The 19,409-nt window shown below is 41.4% G+C and overlaps 2 protein-coding genes across 7 annotated transcripts in view; one reads left to right on the top strand and one right to left on the bottom strand.

Annotated features, from left to right (window-relative positions):
- LOC133635799 (oocyte zinc finger protein XlCOF6.1-like) overlaps positions 1-19,409 on the bottom strand; it is a 97,700-nt gene that overhangs the window by 57,027 nt on the left and 21,264 nt on the right. For 4 of the 5 annotated variants that reach the window (XM_062029091.1, XM_062029096.1, XM_062029093.1 and 1 more), the window contains exon 1: positions 1,890-2,301. The exons of the other annotated variant lie outside the window; for it this stretch is intronic. In XM_062029091.1, coding sequence (XP_061885075.1) covers positions 1,890-2,013 — 124 coding nt within the window. In that variant the 5' untranslated portion in view covers positions 2,014-2,301. Of the gene's footprint in view, positions 1-1,889; positions 2,302-19,409 lie in introns of those variants that run through there. 5 annotated transcript variants of the gene reach the window in all.
- LOC133635810 (uncharacterized) lies at positions 8,505-18,493 on the top strand. Of its 2 annotated transcripts, XM_062029122.1 has the most exons (5): positions 8,505-8,745; positions 10,385-11,130; positions 11,209-11,409; positions 14,355-14,565; positions 14,643-18,493. In XM_062029122.1, exons 2-5 carry the CDS (start codon positions 10,440-10,442, stop codon positions 14,896-14,898), a joined length of 1,359 nt encoding a protein of 452 aa, XP_061885106.1. In that variant the 5' UTR covers positions 8,505-8,745; positions 10,385-10,439; the 3' UTR covers positions 14,899-18,493. The 2 variants fall into 2 exon arrangements, with proteins under 2 accessions (XP_061885106.1, XP_061885105.1); XM_062029121.1 differs by having other exon boundaries at positions 8,505-11,130.

Raw genomic sequence — 19,409 nt, 5'->3', positions numbered from 1 at the left:
CCAGATAGGTTGTTGTATATGTAAAAAAAACACACAATATTTGGTTTAACAAATCACTTCACATTCTCTACTGCTCGCTACTATAGTATTACCATATCGGAGTTATTGTGCAGAAATGTGGGGAAATAACTACAAATGTGCGTTATTAACCGTGTTACAAAAAAAATTAATTCGACTGATACATAATGTTGGATATAGAGAACATACAAACACTTTATTTATTGAATCAAAAATATTAAAGTTCAATGATTTGGTAAAATTGCAAACAGCTAAAATTATGTGGAATTAAATGATGGAATGGATTAAGTAATGAAGTTAAACATTGTACTGATAAGATCCAGTTTAAGAGGTTGTTCAAATGAATAGTGCTTACAAAGTACAAAGAAGAAGAATTATGAGAAATACTTTCAACCTTATTGAAAATAAGATATTCTTCATCTCAGTATATTAATAATGACTGAATTAATTAATTACATATTACAAAACTATTGTACATACTAATTCACAGATATTTTATTATAAAAAGGTCAGTAAATAATGTATATATTTGTAAACGCTATGAAGTGGTAAAGGGGTAGGATTAAATAAGCTTTACTTCTTCCTACTCCTGTAAAGTGAAATGATATGAAACGGTGATGTATTATACTGTAAGTGTGTCCATGTTCCAAATAAACTAAAGAAATAAAGAAAGCACTAGTTTATTAGACAGACTTGCAAACTCTGTCGTGGTGTAGGCTACAAGATAACGTTAACGTTATCAGACACATACAAAAAGGCTCACGTTAACGTTACAGTTAGCCACTGACTATGCTTAGGTAACGATTAGTCTAGCTAACATTACTGCAGTCCTGGTTGACATAAGAGGTGACGTTACTACAAGTGAGCAGATATGGAAATTAACCGGCAACAGTTAACGTTAGTTACTCACCGGCGTCACCGCCGCTGTAGCTGGGACTTGGGCAGCTGGCAGAAGAAAAGGGGCGTTCTTCGTCGTCTCTGCCGCTGCTTCAGCACGTGTTCGAAGACACGACACGCTTGTTGTGCTTCCCCCCCCTTACACGAGAGCGAAGCCTGGCAATAATTGCACATTGCCGCTTCCTCGTTTTTTTTGGGTGAAATGAAGCCATGCCTTGGAGCGCTTTTTCCGGTCCATTTTTTTCCTGCTTTCCCCATCTGCGCCTAATAACTGTGCTACGTGACGTCGTTTCTTGTGATGTCCCACGGTGCATTTCTTGTCAGGACGGGATTTGTTCCCAGGGATTCGAATAAAGAACCAACTCTTTTTCTTTACTATAGTGGTCTTGATAACGGGTACCGGTTCTCACAAAGGGATTCGAGTCCGAGGACTCGGTTCTTTTCTTATCGAACAACCGGGAAAACAGGTTTCGAACATCATCCCTACTGTTGACTACTTTGCTTATTAAAAGACGATTGACAATAAATGATTACTTTCACTTATTGATGCATGCAGGTCAGAATCAGGAAGTGAAATTAGCCATGAAACTATGAATCATATTGATCACAATGTCAAAAATATTTGGTGATTCTGTGAGTTTTGTGTAAACATGTTGATACACATTGTTACAAACTGAGAGGAACATAAACCTCATAACATAAACCGTATGTGGGCTCTGTACCGAGGATGTCGTTGTGGCTTGTACAGCCCCCTGAGACACTTGTGATTTAGGGCTATATAAATAAACATTGATTGATTGATTGATTGATAAATATTGTGTCTGAAACTGTCTCATTTTCATGAACAATATAAAAACAAAGCAGTGCATCGTCGTCACAAGACAATTTACCTTCCTATAGACAATGTATTAAAGAATAATGTTAATAATCAAATATAAAGTTAGTAAACATGTGAGAGTAAGAAGTAAACAAACCCGTTGTGTGTAAAACAACTTGATGTTTCTTGAAAACAGCGTCCAGTAGTTGATGATGTCGCTCCTTGTCCTCTTTTGTTGGACAAAGTTCCTCCTCGTACTCTGCTATCGTTCTTTCGCACATTTTCACACAATCACAACACTTTACACTCACACTTGATCTCTGCTTAGCGATGTGTTGATAACTTCTGCGTCTTTATTAGCAGCTAACAAGCTAAGCTAACTAGCAAGCTAAGCGAGAACAAGACGCGTCAGAGTGACTAATGTATCCGAATACAAACAATTACTAATAATGTTTAATCTCTTAGGCGTTATACATGTGTACATGTATACACTAATTAAAAATACAGAACTATAATGGCCACGTTTAGACCTTCTCTATCAAACGCCATTTTGCCTTTTCCTTGTTCTTCTTCTTATTTTATTTCCAGCAGACTAGTAGAGCATTTTAGGCGTATTGCTGCCCCCAACAGGTTCTTAACGGGATTTCCTCGTTATGTCATATGGCCCACATCTAATATCAGACGATACATGCATCTTTCTTTAAAATTACCATTATGTCCCAACTGTCTTTATAGTCTTTACAGCACTGACGTGCCGTCAGGGGAGGCAAGTGAGGCAGTGCTTAACCATGAGATGTTAGAAAAACGAATTAATAAAATAAAATAAGTTTTAATATTTCTCTTTTGGTCTATTCTTTCTATGTGATTTTGGTGTGGTTCCTGTATATATTGATAATTTTCATGGTCAAAATCGCGGAAATTCCGTGTTTCCTTAACAAAATAACGTGGCAGACGAGAAGTGAGGCAGACACAGGTGGTGCCTCCACGGCCATAGACATACTATCAGTAGACGCAGCATTGGCTGCTGTGACGCGAGAAATTCGGCCGCCATCTTGAAGTGGTGATGAGGAGCTGGCGAGCAGCCTAAACTGACAGTTAATTGACAGGTAGAATACAAAGATGCCGGGCTGGTGTTCAGCGTTTTCCTGCTCAAATGAGCGGACAGTTGAAAATAGGAATCGGGGGATTACTTTTCACAAGTAAGATTTAACATTAACGTACTATTGGTTGTATTTTGTAAAATAATATTACCACAGAGTTGAGAAGGAGCAAAGATCTTCAATAGTACTGAAATCGTAGCCGCTAGCAAACAAGAGTATGACCATAATAGAATTGCTTGTCAATTAAATTAATTACATTTAAAAATGTCATACTTGAATAACATAAAGTTGAAATAAATGATGAAGATAAAGATTGTAAAAGCCAATAGGGGTAAAAGTTAGGACCACACTCCAGATTGTGTGTGTGTGTGTGTGTGTGTGTGTGTGTGTGTGTGTGTGTGTGTGTGTGTGTGTGTGTGTGTGTGTGTGTGTGTGTGTGTGTGTGTGTGTGTGTGTGTGTGTGTGTGTGTGACTGCGTGTGTGACTGCGTGTGTGTGTGTGTGTGTGTGTGTGTGTGTGTGTGTGTGTGTGTGTGTGTGTGTGTGTGTGTGTGTGTGTGTGTGTGTGTGTGTGTGTGTGTGTGTGTGTGTGTGTGTGTGTGTGTGTGTGTGTGTGTGTGTGTGTGTGTGTGTGTAATTTTTCAAGACTGGACTTTTAATCAAAGCATGAAGTCATTAACACTGGGAGACCAACGCCAGAGCTGCCAGATTTGATTCAAACGTGTGTGGTCCGAGGACAGAAAATAACGCGTTCATTTCAAAAGGTTTGGTATACTGGGAAAGAATGGCTTTGTGGCTGTGCTACAAAAAACGTCTTTATTGCTTTCCCTGCCTTTTATTCTCAACGAGTGGCCGTGTTTGGACCCAAATGGGATATACTGAGGTGGCGACTTGTCCATGGTGTACGCTGCCTTCCGCCCAAAAGCAACTGGGATAGGCTCCAGCACCCTTCGCAACCCCGAGAGGGGTTGCAGGGGGTGCTGGAGAAAATGGATGGACGGGATGGATCTGAAAAACCTGCCAAGAAGCCTCGAAAAACATGAAAGCTCATCTGCCCACATTCAAGGTCCGGGTTCCTTAAAAACGTTTGGAATATCACGTATTGATCTGGCTCTAAATGAGACTAAAAAACAGCATCCACAATGCCAATGTAAAGGAACATCGTGAGATATTAAAAGACCTGATAAATGCCACTTGCTTCTTGGGGAAACAGGAGCTTGCATTTGGCGGGAATTATCTCAATTGAGAAAGAGAGACTTTAAAAGCTCAAAAAAAAGAGAAAAAGGAGGACTTCTACAACATCCTTGTCCAGAAGGAAAGGCGAATGGACTTCATTTACAAGTAAAGGTAAGGTATACTGTCAAGTACTGTGGTCCCCAAAATCCGGCCCACGGGAAGTCCCAAGTTAAAAAATAAAGAAATATATATATATTTTTTTAATTATTATATTTAAAAATCTGTCCTTTCTAATCCATTTTCCACCGCTTGTTACTTCGGGTGTCTCCTAGCCGCTCAGGCATATCATATTGTCTAAAAATGCATTTTCCCATCGAAAATCAAGAGATCATTGCACTCGCGCCGCAGTGACGGTCAATTAGTGCGCGGGGAATATATATATATATATATATATATATATATATATATATATATATATACAGCCCGGCCCCTGGCCAAATTGTTTTAACCCAATGCGACCCCCAAGTCAAAAAGTAGTCTGCTCTGCAGTTGCTGTGTTAATTGTGTGCTAAGTGTGTTGAAATGTTTTATTCTAGCATCATACTGTGTGTTTTTGTGATTTTTAGCCGGTGCCATTGCATCATACTGTCATGTTTGTAAATCTGACTTGTGAGACAGTGACATAGCATCATACTGTATGTTTGTAAATCTGACTAGTGGGTCAGTGGCAGTGCTTCCCCAACCTCAAACCTCACTGCACGCCACTGCTTTACAGGATTTTCAAATGCTTCTTGTTTGGTAATTAATAGGAAGAAGTGTGAAATAATGAAATAGATAAGAAATCTGTCTATGTCTTTACTGTGTATATATTTGATCAGTGTTTATGTTGTGCACAAGGTGTATTTATAATATAATGTGTAAAGGAAATTTCATATTTATATGAAGCTCAAGATCAGAGCCCGGTGTCTCCTGGTATTTGAGATTGTTTATAAGGTTAGGCGAAATAAGTGCTCAACTTCAGCCTAAACCCCTTTGGTCTGCAAAATTGTCAATTTATGAATGTAAAACTGATTGTTTATTTTGTTGACCACTGACCGAAGAAATAATAAACTAAACTAACTAAAATCTGTTGGTGGTATTACTGTTAAAACTATATCTGATGTCAATCAATCAATCAATCAATCAAAGCTTATTTGTATAACCCTTAATCACAAGTGTCTCAAAGGGCTGCACAAGCCACAAGGACATCTTGGAATTACTATTAACAAGTCTATTTGTAGATGAAAATGTATCTTTAAATATACAGAAATCAAACTGTTGGCTTTAAAGGGACCTCGCCTTACAAGGAAGGATAATGTTCTCCAAGGCTGAAGAGATTTCTAGGATGGTGGATCCTGCCCTATCATTATATGTTAATAAAAATCATCCTTAACAATGAATTATTCTCTATTTAAATTTATATGGCGGAATAAAACAAAGTATGGTCAACGATATACAATAATTAGACACTACATCGATGGAGGTTTCAATGTGAGAGACCAGGTCTATTCCAGTGGCAGCCGGCCCGCCAAAGCTTTTCACGTGGCCCGCCGAACATCAGCCAAATAGGCTTGATGAAACCATTTTAACTAGGGTTGATCATGTAAGGGACAAGCGGTAGAAAATGGATGGATAGATGATAATGTATGCAGTACTCCATCCACACCGCAGGGAGCAACAGCGAGGCATATGTCACAATGAAGCAGCAGTGGGGTGAGTAGAAGGAGACTACTCATTCAACCCTGATTTTTTATTTTTTTAAATAAATTGCAAAATTCAGATTTTTAACAACGACCAGACAACAAAGTATGAATGTCCTACCCTGAGCAAGTGCTTGAGTCATTGTTTCCTGTCGGACATTTTAAGCGACGGACACAGTGTTCTAGACAAGCAGTAAGATTTGTCACAAAACTTGGTCAGATCTTTGGAAGTAGATATTGTGCATAAATATATTTAGTTTTTCTATTGAACTTGCTGACTTTGTAAAGACTTTTGTATTCGTGGTTGTGTTGTTTTTGTCTGAGAGAAACTCTGGCAATCAAAGTTTGTTTAATGCATGTAGCGCTAAAATTGTCCAGTAGAGGGCGATAATGCTACATTTTACATTTTAATTGTGATGAGCCATTGATGGTGCGCAATTGTTTGCTGTGGATGTTGTTTAATTTAAATATGCGTAATGATTTGTAGTTTATTGTGTGAATGTATCAACACAAAACATTCTATTTCATTTCTGTAATATACACAATGGACATTATTTATATAAAATACACAATGGACATTGTGTTTACTTTGCAATCAGGTAAACGCAGCCACAAAGGAATTTAACCTGCGAAGGCACTTTCTGACGAAACATCCACATTTTGATGTACGGCCCCTGAGCCCTTGGACTCTCGAAACTGCGGATCTCTTCATGATATAGTTGAATAGTCCTGCTATAAACTTTGAAACGCTTAATACTGTATTCAAATCAAATGGATCAAAAAATGGCTGATGTGCATGCAATAAAAAAACCCAGGTCAGTTTTTCCCAACCTTATATTTGACTGGGATGAGAATTAGCACCTCCAAGTCCGAGTGCATGGTTCTCACCTGGAAAAGGGTGGGAGGAGATCATTTCCCAAGTGGAGTAGTTCAAGTACCTTGGGGTCTCGTTCTGAGTGAGGGAAGAGTGGATCGTGAGATCGACAGGCGTTTTGGTGCGGCGTCTGCAGTGATGCGGACCCTGCATCGTTCCGTTGTGGTGAAAAAGAAGCTGAGCCGGTAGAAGCTCTCAATTTATCGGTCTATCTACATTCCCTACCCTCACCTATGATCATGAACTTTGGGTTATGACCAAAAGGGCAAGATCACAGGTACAAGCGGCCTAAATGAGTTTCATTTGTCGGGGGCGGGGATTTCCCTAGTGATAGGGTGAGGGAGGAGATTGACGAAGTGGCTAGGGAGAGGGAAGTCTGGGCTTCTCTGCTTAGGCTGCTGCCCCCGCGTCCTGACTTTGGATAAGCGGAAGAAGATGGATGGATGGATGGATGGATGGATGGATGGATGGGCATATTTGAAAAATGTGGTGGTCTCAAGTTTCTACTAAGTTGATTTGAAGTCTTCTAAATTACCCATGAAGTTATCTAATTTTTATGAACAAGCTCTGGATTCATGGAGGTTGGCCTATAAACATAACTTCTCCCCACATAAGTGCATTCTTTGGAATAACAACTAAATTTTACACAGAGACAAAATGTTGTTTCACAAAAAATGTGTTGAAAAAATATGTTTTTTGTCATTGATAGGAAAGTAATATAATTTGATTATATTACTTTTTTTTTTACATTGGTCTTATTGCCTATAAAAATGGATTAATGGCATCCCCGCCTAGCTTCTTCAACTTGTTAAATCCTCTCTACAGGGTGAACAGCTGGAAGGTGTTTTGCCAGGCGTAATGATAGCTGGAATAAACTTCCCGGATCAAAAATGTAACAACAAACACAGAAGGAACTCTCTGGATTTAGATAAAAGTTGTCCACCAAAGGCTGTTGCATTCTGGAGGAACTCCTTCCCTCATACTGATTTCAGGAACATTTGGACATAACAGATTTTTCATCCCAAATAATATGAAAGAAGTACACATCAAAATAATTCATACATTTTACCCATGTAACTCAAATCTATCCAAATGTATGCAGGATGTTTCTGCAGAATGCACATTTCATCATCCGTCCATTTCCTACCGATTATCCCTTTCGGGGTCGCGGGGGGAGCTGGAGCCTATCATCATATTGAAAAATAATCAAATACAGATTTGTTTTTGATTGTCCCTTCTCTCATTTGTTCTGTTCAGTATTTGGCATACAATTTTTGAGTTAAAAAGAGAAATGGTTTTGTTTTCACATTGAAAACTTCATTGAGAGGTGGAGAATGCAATCAAACTGTTATTATGTCTTTTAGGTAAATGTTATATTCATAAATCCAGAGTAGTAGCATACAAACCAAATATGTTTGTGTTTTCTTCTGAATTAAAAAAAAATGTACAGATCACTAATAATTACAAAGGAAAACAAAAAGGCCATAACTTCCCACGTTCTAAACATCACAAAACCAAATAATATGTAAGTGTATAGCCTGATACTCTTATTTGCTTTTATTTTATTGTAGTGTTATCCGTCGCACGTTATGTTTCTTGTTTTTTTCTGTTATTTGTTTTTCCTTTATGTCTGTGTGTTCCAACTTCCTGTTAATTTGTTACATACTTGATAATCGTTACTTTAATTTGTTCAATGTTTGCATTATACTGTTATTAAAATAAAGTTTAAAAAAAGACCATCGACCAGCGCCTCTCGGTCACGTGATCGCAACTCGGCACATGCTGCAGTACATACCCCCAGCACACTAGGTGGCAGTGCGCACCTTGCAAGCTAACTATGCGACCCATGTGCCCTAGTACACCGGAAAAAGGAGAAGAAAGAGAAACAAGGTAGAGGAGTGTGGAAACGCAGAGCGAGATAGTTAACGTGCAGTCTTTAAAGTAAAATTATTTACTTTAAGTATTCAATATTATGTATACTAAAAAGCTAAGGAAGAACATTGTTCAAAGGACGCGTTTTTGAATTTACGTCAGCGCCCACAAACGTGCACTGCGAAGGATGCAGACTCGGCTCATGTTCGGCTGACGTGAGGATGACATCCTACTCGACGGGAGAGGCCCTGTGGTAATTTATTTAACATTTGACCTTTTCCCGCTATCGAGTTCAACAAATAGACCATTTTAGAAGTTGCAGGGTCGCGCCGGTCGTCGACCAGTCTAAGTAGCGACCGCAGGTAGCTGAGCGCGAGGCTGTCCGACGTCGCCATCTTTAGCACGGCGACCAGCGTCACAAGTACAAAAACCCGATCGGCACACGCATGCGCGAAGATTGTCACTTCTTGGACTTGCAATATTTAACGACGGGGCTTTTGCGACGTCACGGTCGCTGGTACTTGAATGTTTTGTATAAAGAAAAAATAAAATAAAAATGAGCAAGGGGTAGATTTAAAAAAACACTTCTGCTATTGTAAACAATGACACATGGGGGCGCCACTGACTCCCACTCCATAGTTTATTTTCTTAAATGTTGATTTTTTTTTTAAACGAGGCATTTACTATAACTCAATATTTATCTGCAGCCTTACAAACATAAACGTTAAAATTGTAAATATTTACTGTAGAAAAAGTATAAAACAAATGTTTTTTTTGCAATTTAAGGCTGCTGAATACATCGTTAAGGTTTCTGTACGAATCCATCCGGTTTCAAAACACTGTATTTTTTAGATAACGCTTGTTTTGTATGTTATCTTTTATATGGCATTGTTAGTAGTATAAAGATTACAAAAAACATGGTAACTGTATAGGCGGACACAAACATAACTTTTGATTGATTGATTGAAACTTTTATTAGTAGATTGCACAGTACATATTCCGTACAATTGACCACTAAATGGTAACACCCGAATAAGTTTTTCAAGTTGTTTAAGTCGGGGTCCACGCAAATCAATTCATGGTAACTGCCATAGTGGTGTATAAAGAGAGTATGGCCAACTAAACGTGAGGCGCCATGTTTGCTACCATAGACGTGTGCGGCTGTGCCCGGATGCATGCGATTGCTGTCATTTTGACGTTAGTTTTTCTGACGAAATAAGCCAAAATAATGTCTGTCTATAGTTCTAAACATACACCAGCTCATAAACTTACAGTAAAACATGTTTTTATTTTGTGAATTTTGTTGCTACGTTCCTGCAGTGTTTGGTGACCAGCAGGCACTGAAACACACATTTTATAACCCACTGTATTTACAATCAGAATCAGAAATACTTTATTAATCCCCAAGGGAAAATTAAGATTCTTTATAAAGTATAAGATATAGCGGCTGAAGTTCCTGCGCTGTAGGCGCCAATGCGGCGTCTCTATTCATGTATGATGTCTATGGTGACAACCACAGTAGGCCTCTGACGTTGTCATTGCTTGATGGCGACAAAGCCAGCACTTTGCTACAATAAAATAAAAACGTTATTTAGCCCTCGCTTGCGAAACTTTGTTTTGTTGATTGTTGTGTGTAGTCTGAAAAGAGAAAAAAGCAGTTAAGCTACGTGTAGAATATAGTAGTGGGCAATGCATGCTAGGCTAGCTAACATGACCTAGCCAGGGGAGCTGAAGTAGAGCAGGCGTACAATACTGTGTTTAAAATTATGCTTACAAATAACAAAAGTCAACCATTCCACATTCTAAAAGGATCAGCAGTGGAACGTTTAGACAGTATTTGATCACGTGACAACGGCACTTAATGGTGAATTCTACCGCTGTCATTACGCTAGACATCTAGCTCACATGAGGGAGCCGCATTCCCGCCACTGATTGGCCGGGGAGAAGATGTTGGGTCTTCCGCCAGAGCTCTGGGTGTCTGTGTTCGGTTACCTGAGCACAGAGGAAAAGCACGCCGTTCGTTGCTGCTGTAGGGCCTTCAAAAAGCTGGTCGACCACCCGTACCTGTGGAGGAGGTACACGGTGGTGCTGAGGGACCTCGACCGCTACACCTTTGGCTTCTGGGACACTCTGCACCAGCGCAAGCTGACCCGGGTGGCCGTGCGTCACCTTCGACGGAAAGAATGGCAGCGGCTCGTCAAGTTCCTCCCGGCGCTCACCGCCATCGTGTTCGTGGGCGGAGGGCATGTGTACAAGCAGAAGTACCTGCACCCCCTGCTGCAGTTCCCAAACATCAGAGACTTGGGCGTACGGGACACCACCTGGACGGAGCCCGTGCTGGGCACCAGCCTGATCGCCCACCTGAGGGATCGGCTGACACACATGAGCGTGTGCAACGTCAGCCTGACGTGCACCGTCTCCTTCATTCAGGCCGTGTCGCAGCTCAGCAACCTGCGGTACCTGCTCTTCCACCAACAGGGCTACGACCTGGACGAGGTTCGTCCTGTGCCCCTGGAAGACTTCCACCACATGATGATGCACCTGAAGAAGCTCAAACACCTCTCATGGGGAATGAGGGGCAAGCCGCAGGATCCTCTGCCTGACAACTGGCCGAGCCCACCAGATCCTCGGCACCCGGGTAAGCACAATCCTCATGTGATCACGGACACTGATTTCAAGGCAGAGATAAGCAGTTAACTGACTTTACCTTCCTCAGGATCTCAGTACAGCGGCCCAGCTCTGACCACCTTGGAGCTGGAGGTCTACCCTGAGACCATCCTGCCTGAGACAGCCCTGTGGAACTTGACCTCACTCAAGTCACTGACGGTGCGCTACAGGTACTTTCAAGATGGCGTGGATTGTCGCCTAAACTCCTGGCTAAGACCCCTCAAGAACTTGGAGTCTCTCAGCATCATCGGTGAGTTGTTGTCAGGAGGGAACTACACATTGATGAAGATGAACACTCCCTGGTCGGGATGTATATCGTAAGGATTTTATCCATACTGATATCGATATTCTTATCAATACCAGTTTTAATCGCTACTCTTATCGGTAATATATGTAGTGTAAATAGAGATGGGAAAATATGCATTTTTATAACTGTTTTTATTTGATTTATTATTTTCTTTATTATTGCTTCCGTTTTTGTGGTTATTTCAAGCTGATTGTCAGATCGTACGGCCTAGCGATATGGCAAAAAAAAAAAAAAAATAATCGGTTAATGTCACCATTTTTTTATATTGTTTTTAACCTGCCAGTTTTAAAGCGTCTGTACAAAAAACAAAGTCGATACAATAAATCAACTCACTTTAAAAAGCACAATAACATAATGTACCAATACATTTGCGTTGACTTGTGTACCAGTAAAACAAAGCACACACAACAATGCATCAAATATTTTTTCAACACTTGCGGTCCAACTGTAGCATTGGAAGCTATGAAGTCATCAACTTACCAATGAAGATCTGAGGCCGCGTCCACAACTTCTAAGCACTGACATTAGTTAGCACTGTGTTTTTCACACGGCTTTTGGAAGACGGTTAGTCATCAAATTCACAAAAGAAACATATCACCTGATACGTAGAAGTCATTTGGGAACTGTTGGGGTCTGAATTTTGGAGTAAGTTTGGTAGTTTGAAATGGCCGTGTGTCTTGGAGGCAAGCAGAGAGATGGCCCCAGAAGGATGCAGGGCTGCCGGTGCTGGCCCCTGACTGGCTAGTAAACATGATTTCCCTGTTTGCCTCTATTGGAAGTATTATTGTAGCACTATTATTTTCAAATGTGTGTGTGTGTGTGTGTGTGTTTGCATGTGTGTGTGAGTGTGTTTGCGTGTGTGTGTGTGTAATCCAATTCACATGCGTGTGTACTTGTTTGTGTGTGTGTAATCAATCAAATATGCGCGCGTGTTCTAAGTAGTCTATCCCGATTCTAATTGGTCCGTGTTTTTAAAAAAAAAAAAAGATGTCCGTATTTCAATCGGCGTGTGTGCCTATTTAGATGTGTGTGAAGCAGGAATCCTCTATTAGATGTTTTTTTACACATGAATTTAGCTACACTTCTACAACTCGTCTTTCTGTACAGCGATTTGTGTAAATGCCCTTGCATTTCCTTATACTCACCGCTCGTCAGCGCCTTGCAGTCACTCAAATTATAAAAGTTCATGTTTTAGCAGGAACTTAGTGGTCAGAAGTATTTTTGTATTCAAATAAGTGATCAGTAATTACATAGCAGCTGAAATGATCGCGTTTCCTACTAAATCTTATTAAACATACATTTCTTATTGCAATCAAATAATTTATGCATGAAATAGGATGTTGAACACTCTAGACAATTTGTCTTTTAGTAGTAAGTAAGCAAACAAAGGCTCCTATTTGGTCTGCTGACGTATGCACTAACATATTGTGTCATTTCTCATTCTATTATTTTGTCAAAATTATTAATCTACTTGTTCATTAACGGTTAATATCGGCTTACTTTCTGTTTTAACATGTTCTATCTACACTTATGTTAAAATGTAATAATCACTTATTCTTCTCTTGTTTGATACTTTACAATAGTTTTAGATTATACTCCACATTTTGGTACGGATCCAATACCAAGGAGTTACAGGATCATACATTGGTCGTATTTAAAGGGGAACTGCACTTTTTTTGTAATTTTGCCAATCGTTCACTATCATTATGAAAGACATGACGACGGATGTATTTTTTTAAAGCATTCAAACTCGTCAATAAAAGTCAGCTTACAGGGAGGTCCAAAGGGAGGTCCTCTTTTGGGCCCATAAAATGTTGCCTGTCTATCTGTGTTGGCCCTGCGATGAGATGGCGATTTGTCCAGGGTGTACCCCGCCTTCCGCCCGATTGTAGCTGAGATAGGCTCCAGCACCCCCCGCGACCCCGAAGGGAATAAGCGGTAGAAAATGGATGGATGGGTGGACTGGAATAATAACAAGTATTAGTGATGTTGTTATTATAATCGCTAACGCAGACAAACTATTTATAGTGGCGACAGACAGTAGAAGGATGAGGACATATTCTGACAAGTTGGTACAGTGACAGCCATTTAGGACCTGCAACTGGCGAGAACGACACGAAAAGACGTCTTGGCGAGGATTATGAGTCATTCTTCATCTAAATGGGAATATATGAGCATCCAAGCAGATGGTATACTAATGACAGCAGAAATTGTACAGTAAGTGATGTTTTATTATGTTTGTTGACTCTAACGAAGTCTGCAGTGAGTAATAATCAGTAATGTTGTTAAAAAAAAAGAGCGACTGTCGTGATGCGTTTTTGAAATTAATGTGCTGCGTATGCTTAACATGATCAAAATAGGTAAATATTAAATGTTATTATAAATGTTACTACATTGCATAAATACTTACATCATGTATATAAAAACTTAATGGAGGTGTTTGGATGTGTTTTACGGGTTTTATAGGCAGAATAGAGCGACTCTATAAGGCTCCATTGTAAGCTGACTTTTGATCACATTTATTTATTATTTAGAATGCATTAAAAAAATACATCCGTCATGTCTTTCATAATAATTGTGAACGATAGGCAACATTCCAAAAAAAGTGCAGTACTCTGTATATATCCCTACTCCCTGGGCTTGTGGTGGCGAACCTATACTCTTTATATTGTTTCAAGATATTGTTTCATCGCTATGCAGTGTTTTATTGATCTTGAAAATCCTCAAGTATCAGTATCAGCATTGGCCTCTGTAACTTCTTGGTATCGGATCGATACCTACATTTGTAGTATACAGAGCATCCGGAAGCAAGAGATGAATAAGTGCTTATTACATTTGAGTCCTCCTTGTGGGACGTTCTCACCAATGTTTTGTGGTTCCCAAGACAGGCCCGAACTCTCTGGCCGTCTACACGACCACCATTCCCGCCAGCGTGACTAGCCTGACGCTGCGTGTGGCCATCACTCTCAAGGACTTGGACTCAATCGCTCCGAAAGGCCTGTCTCTGGAGCACCTGGACATTGGGCAGAATCGCTCCAACGGCAGCCTGTGTCGCTGCATCCCCACGTTGTTCCCTCAACTCAGGACGCTGCGCATAAGGTGAGCCCCCACCCCCTTGAGTCAGCGGGATCAGACTTTTTACGTCACGTTCTGAGCGCTTCTCTCTCGCCTTCCAGGTTCTTCCATCGGGAGCCGGAGAAGGACTTGCTGAACCTTCACCGCCTGCGGCACTTGGAGCGCCTGGAGCTGCTGGTGGAGCGCTCCTTAATCCTGAGGGGCTACCTGAACGGACACCCGTGGCCTGGACCCTCCGTGCAAGAGCTCATCAACCAGCTGCGGGGGATGTCGGCCAATAGGATTACAGTAGTCACCGCCATGCGCCAGAGAAACCCTCTAAGGGAATGCAACTGTGTGTGGGAGGGAGACCGATGATCCCAGCAGAACTTCTTCGTCTCCAGATTAATTTATGAATTAATCTTGCCTTCTTTTATACTTCCTCCAAATGAGCCGTTTGGAATTTGCTAACATTACTATGCTAGCATGTTAACATTAGTATGCTAACAACTTTTTTAGCTATTTTTCTGAAATGTATGTAGCCAGGTAGGAAAAAAGGAATTTTACAATGTATTTCCGAGAGGACTCCACTAGGGGTCATTGTGGCATCTGGTGTGTTTGCAACTTTGCAAAGGCATAAGACTGTGAATAAGTGAGCGTTGGATGAGAGCCAAGAAAAAGGAAGTTGTGTTTGAACTCGTTGCTTTGAGAGAAACGTGTGTATACTTTTGTTGCTACTCCAAAGGTCATTCGGGAGATTTTGGACAAATATGTGGCGACTTGTCCAGGGTGCACCCCGCCTTCCGTCCAAAAGCAGCTGAGATAGGCTCCAGCACCCACCGCGACCCCGGAAGGGACAAGCGGTAGAAAATGTATCCATCCATCCATCCATCTTCTTCCGCTTATCCAAGGTCGGGTCACGGGGGCAGCAGCCTAAGCAGGGAAGCCCAGACTTCCCTCTCCCCAGCCACTTTGTCCAGCTCCTCCCAGGGGATCCCGAGGCGTTCCCAGACCAGCCGGGGGAGATAGTCTTCCCAAAGTGTCCTGAGTCTTCCCCGTGGCCTCCTACCGGTCGGACGTGCCCGAAACACCTCCCCAGAGAGGTGTTCGGGGCATCCTGACCAGATGCCCGAACCACCTCATCTGGCTCGTCTCGATGTGGAGGAGCAGCGGCTTTACTTTGAGCTCCCACCGGATGACAGGGCTTCTCACCCTATCTCTAAGTGAGAGCCCCGCCACCCGGCGGAAGAAATTAATTCCGGCCGCTTGTACCCGTGATCTTGTCCTTTCGGTCATAACCCAAAGCTCATGACCATAGGTGAGGATGGGAACGTAGATCGAACGGTAAATTTAGAGCTTTGCCTTCCGGCTCAGCTCCTTCTTCACCAGAACGGATCGATACAGCGTCCGCATTACTGAAGACGCCGCACCGATCCGCCTGTCGATCTCACAATCCACTCTTCCCTCACTCATGAACAAGACTCTGAGGTAATTGAACTCCTCCACTTGGGCAAGATCTCCCCCCCAACCCGGAGATGGCACTCCACCCTTTTCCGGGCGAGAACCATGACCTCGGACTTGGAGGTGCTGATTCCCTTCCCAGTCGCTTCACACTCTGCTGTGAACCGATCCAGTGAGAGCTGAAGATCTTGGCCAGATGAAGCCATCAGGACCACATCATCTGCAAAAAGCAGAGACCTAATTCTGCAGCCACCAAACCAGATCCCCTCAACGCCCTGACTGCGCCTAGAAATTCTGTCCATAAAAGTTATGAACAGAATCGGTGACAAAGGGCAGCCTTGGCGGAGTCCAACCCTCACTGGAAACGGGTCCGACTTACCACCGGCAATGCGGACCAAGCTCTGACACTGATCATACAGGGAGCGGACCACCACAATCAGACAGTCCGTTACCCCATACTCTGAGCACTCCCCACAGGACTTCCCGGGGTACACTGTCGAATGCTTTCTCCAAGCCTAAAAGCACATGTAGACTGGTTGGGCAAACTCCCATGCACCCTCAAGAACCCTGCCGAGAGTATACAGCTGGTCCACAGTTCCACGACCAGGACGAAAACCACACTGTTCCTCCTGAGTCCGAGGTTCGACTATCCGGCGTAGCCTCCTCTCCAGTACACCTGAATAGACCTTACCGGGAAGGCTGAGGAAAATGGATGACTGGCACTCTATTTTCTCTAAATTCTAGTAGTACCAAAATGTGTTGCCTGGCAAAATCGTTATCATTTGGAATTTGATGTCTGCAACATGTTCAAAAAAAGCTGGCACAAGTGGCAAAAAAGACTGAGAAAGTCGAGGAATGCTCATCAAACACATATTTGGAACATTCAACAGGTGAACAGGCTAATTGGGAACAGGTGGGTGCCATGATTGGGTATAAAAGAAGCTTCCATGAAATGCTCCGTCATTCACAAACAAGGATGGGGCGAGGGTCACCACTTTGTGAACAAATGCGTGAACAACATTTCTCAACAAGCTATAGCAAGAAATTTAGGGATTTCACCATCAATGGTCCGTAATATCAAAAGGTTCAGAGAATCTGGAGAAATCACTGCACGTAAGCGATGATGTTACGGACCTTCGATCCATCTTCTTACGAAAAGCGACATCAGTGTGTGAAGGATATCACCACAGAACACTTCAGAAAACCACTGTCAGTAACTACAGTTCGTTGCTACATCTGGAAGTGCAAGTTAAAACTCTACTATGCAAAGCCAAAGCCATTTATCAACAACACCCAGAAACGCCGCCGGCTTCGCTGGGCCCGAGCTCATCTAAGATGGACTGATACAAAGTGGAAAAGTGTTCTGTGGTCGGACGAGTCCACATTTCAATTTTTTTTGGGAACGTGGATGTTGTGTCCTAAGGAACAGAGAGGAAAATAATTATCCGGATTGTTCTAGGTGCAAAGTTCAAAAGCCAGCATATGTGATGGTATGGTATGGGGGTGTATTGGTGCCCAAAGCATGGGTAACTTGCACATTTGTGTTGGCACCAATAATGCTGAAAGGTACATACAGGTTTTGGAGCAACAGATGTTGCCATCCAAGCAATGTTATCATGGACGCCCCTGCTTATTTCAGCAAGACAATGCCAAGCCACGTGTTACAACACCGTGGCTTCATAGTGAAAGAGTGCGGGTACTAGACTGGCCTGCCTGTGGTCGAGACCTGTCTCCCATTGAAAATGTGTGGCGCAGTATGAAGCCTAAAATACCACAATGGAGACCCCGAACTGTTGAACAACTTAAGCTGTACATCAAGCAAGAATGGGAAATAATTCCACCTGAAAAGCTTCAAAAATTGGTCTCCTCAGTTCCCAAAATGTTTACTGGGTGTTGCTAAAAGGAAAGGCCATGTAACACAGTGGTAAAAATGCTCCTGTGCACACTTTTTTTGAATGTGTTGCTGCGATTAAATTCTAAGTTAATTAATATTTGCAAAAAAAAAATTAAGTTTCTCAGTTCGAACATTAAATATATTGTCTTTGAAGTCTATTCAATTGAATATATGTTGAAAAGGATTTGCAAATCATTGTATTGTGTTTTTATTTACGATTTACACAACGTGCCAACTTCACTGGTTTTGGGTTTTGTACAACCACCTTTCTCCCAAAGCTACGAGTTCACTCACATTTACCTCAGAGTGATACGACTAGTTGACACATGAAAGCTGTTGGCCTTCTAGTATGCTAACATTAAAATGCTAACTTTTATAGCCTCTGAATATTTTACCTTTCACATCCTGGCTCCAATGATTCAGACTTATTTTTTTCCCAACCTCCCAATTTTTTTTTTTTTAAAGAACTGTTGTATTGGAGCTTTGTACTGTAAAGTACTCTTGAATAAAGTTGGTAAGATACTAGAATCAATGTGTCAAAATTTCATTTACCCTGTGAGCCTAATACTCAAATTAGTAAAAACTGTCATTAAAAAGGAAAAAACACCCATAAGAACCCTGGCAGTGTGTGTGTGCATGTAAAATGCGTTCTGTAGTAAAAAAACAAAGTTTTGGCCAAGTGTATTTTAATTAACAATCAAAGTCTATTTAAAAACTCCAACTGCCCAGCTTGTTGAAAATTGTCCTCAAAGTGTTTTAGTCTTTCTTTGGCTTCGTCACTCTGATTCTTGGTGAGATAGTGGGCAAGGAGTTGTTTCTCACTGTTTCAACGATTAACTAAAAAAGGTGTTACTTAACTTAATGAACATTTCATAAATATCTGAGTCTACAAAGCAGTTTACCTCCAGTCATAGTCTGGTCCCTGTTCCTATATTTGTAAGTTTGCGTATTATTTGGCCTTCTCAAGGGAAACTGTACATCTGCAAGGACATGGACTGTTGCCTGTTGTATTAAAGGAGACCTGCACTATCATTCACAATACTTACGTGAGACAACACACGTTCTTCAGTTTTTTTTGCATTCTAACTCATAAATAAATGTTAGCAAGAGTCAGCTACCAATGGCACGAGTGGGTTTTGCCCTATTTAGCTGATAAAGCGCTGTAAAAAAAAAACATCCATCAATGTTTTGTATACAAGTGTAATGTAACAGGCACATTCATAATATCGTGTAATATTTACGGATTTTAGTCATCACAACCGTAAGGAGGCGTATTAAATGCAAAATGTTTATTTACTTCAACAACAACACTACTAATCATGGCAGACTTCTTGAGGGACAAGGAAGACTACTTTGGGACAAATGATGATCCAGAACCTTATAGGATGAGCTACAAGTTGTAAAGTATGGTTCTATAGTCCATATTGTCTGTTATGCTATGGCGACATCTTGTGGTTTAGTTTGCTCACTACAAGTGTTGCAGGTTGATCTGGAATTTCCTTTTGCTTCGTGCTTTGAACCTAATATAAAAGTT

This window comes from Entelurus aequoreus, linkage group LG20, assembly GCF_033978785.1.
Source record: "Entelurus aequoreus isolate RoL-2023_Sb linkage group LG20, RoL_Eaeq_v1.1, whole genome shotgun sequence".
Taxonomy (NCBI): domain Eukaryota; kingdom Metazoa; phylum Chordata; class Actinopteri; order Syngnathiformes; family Syngnathidae; genus Entelurus; species Entelurus aequoreus.
Note: the sequence above shows the minus strand (reverse complement) of the source record. Positions and strands in the feature narration are given on the sequence as shown.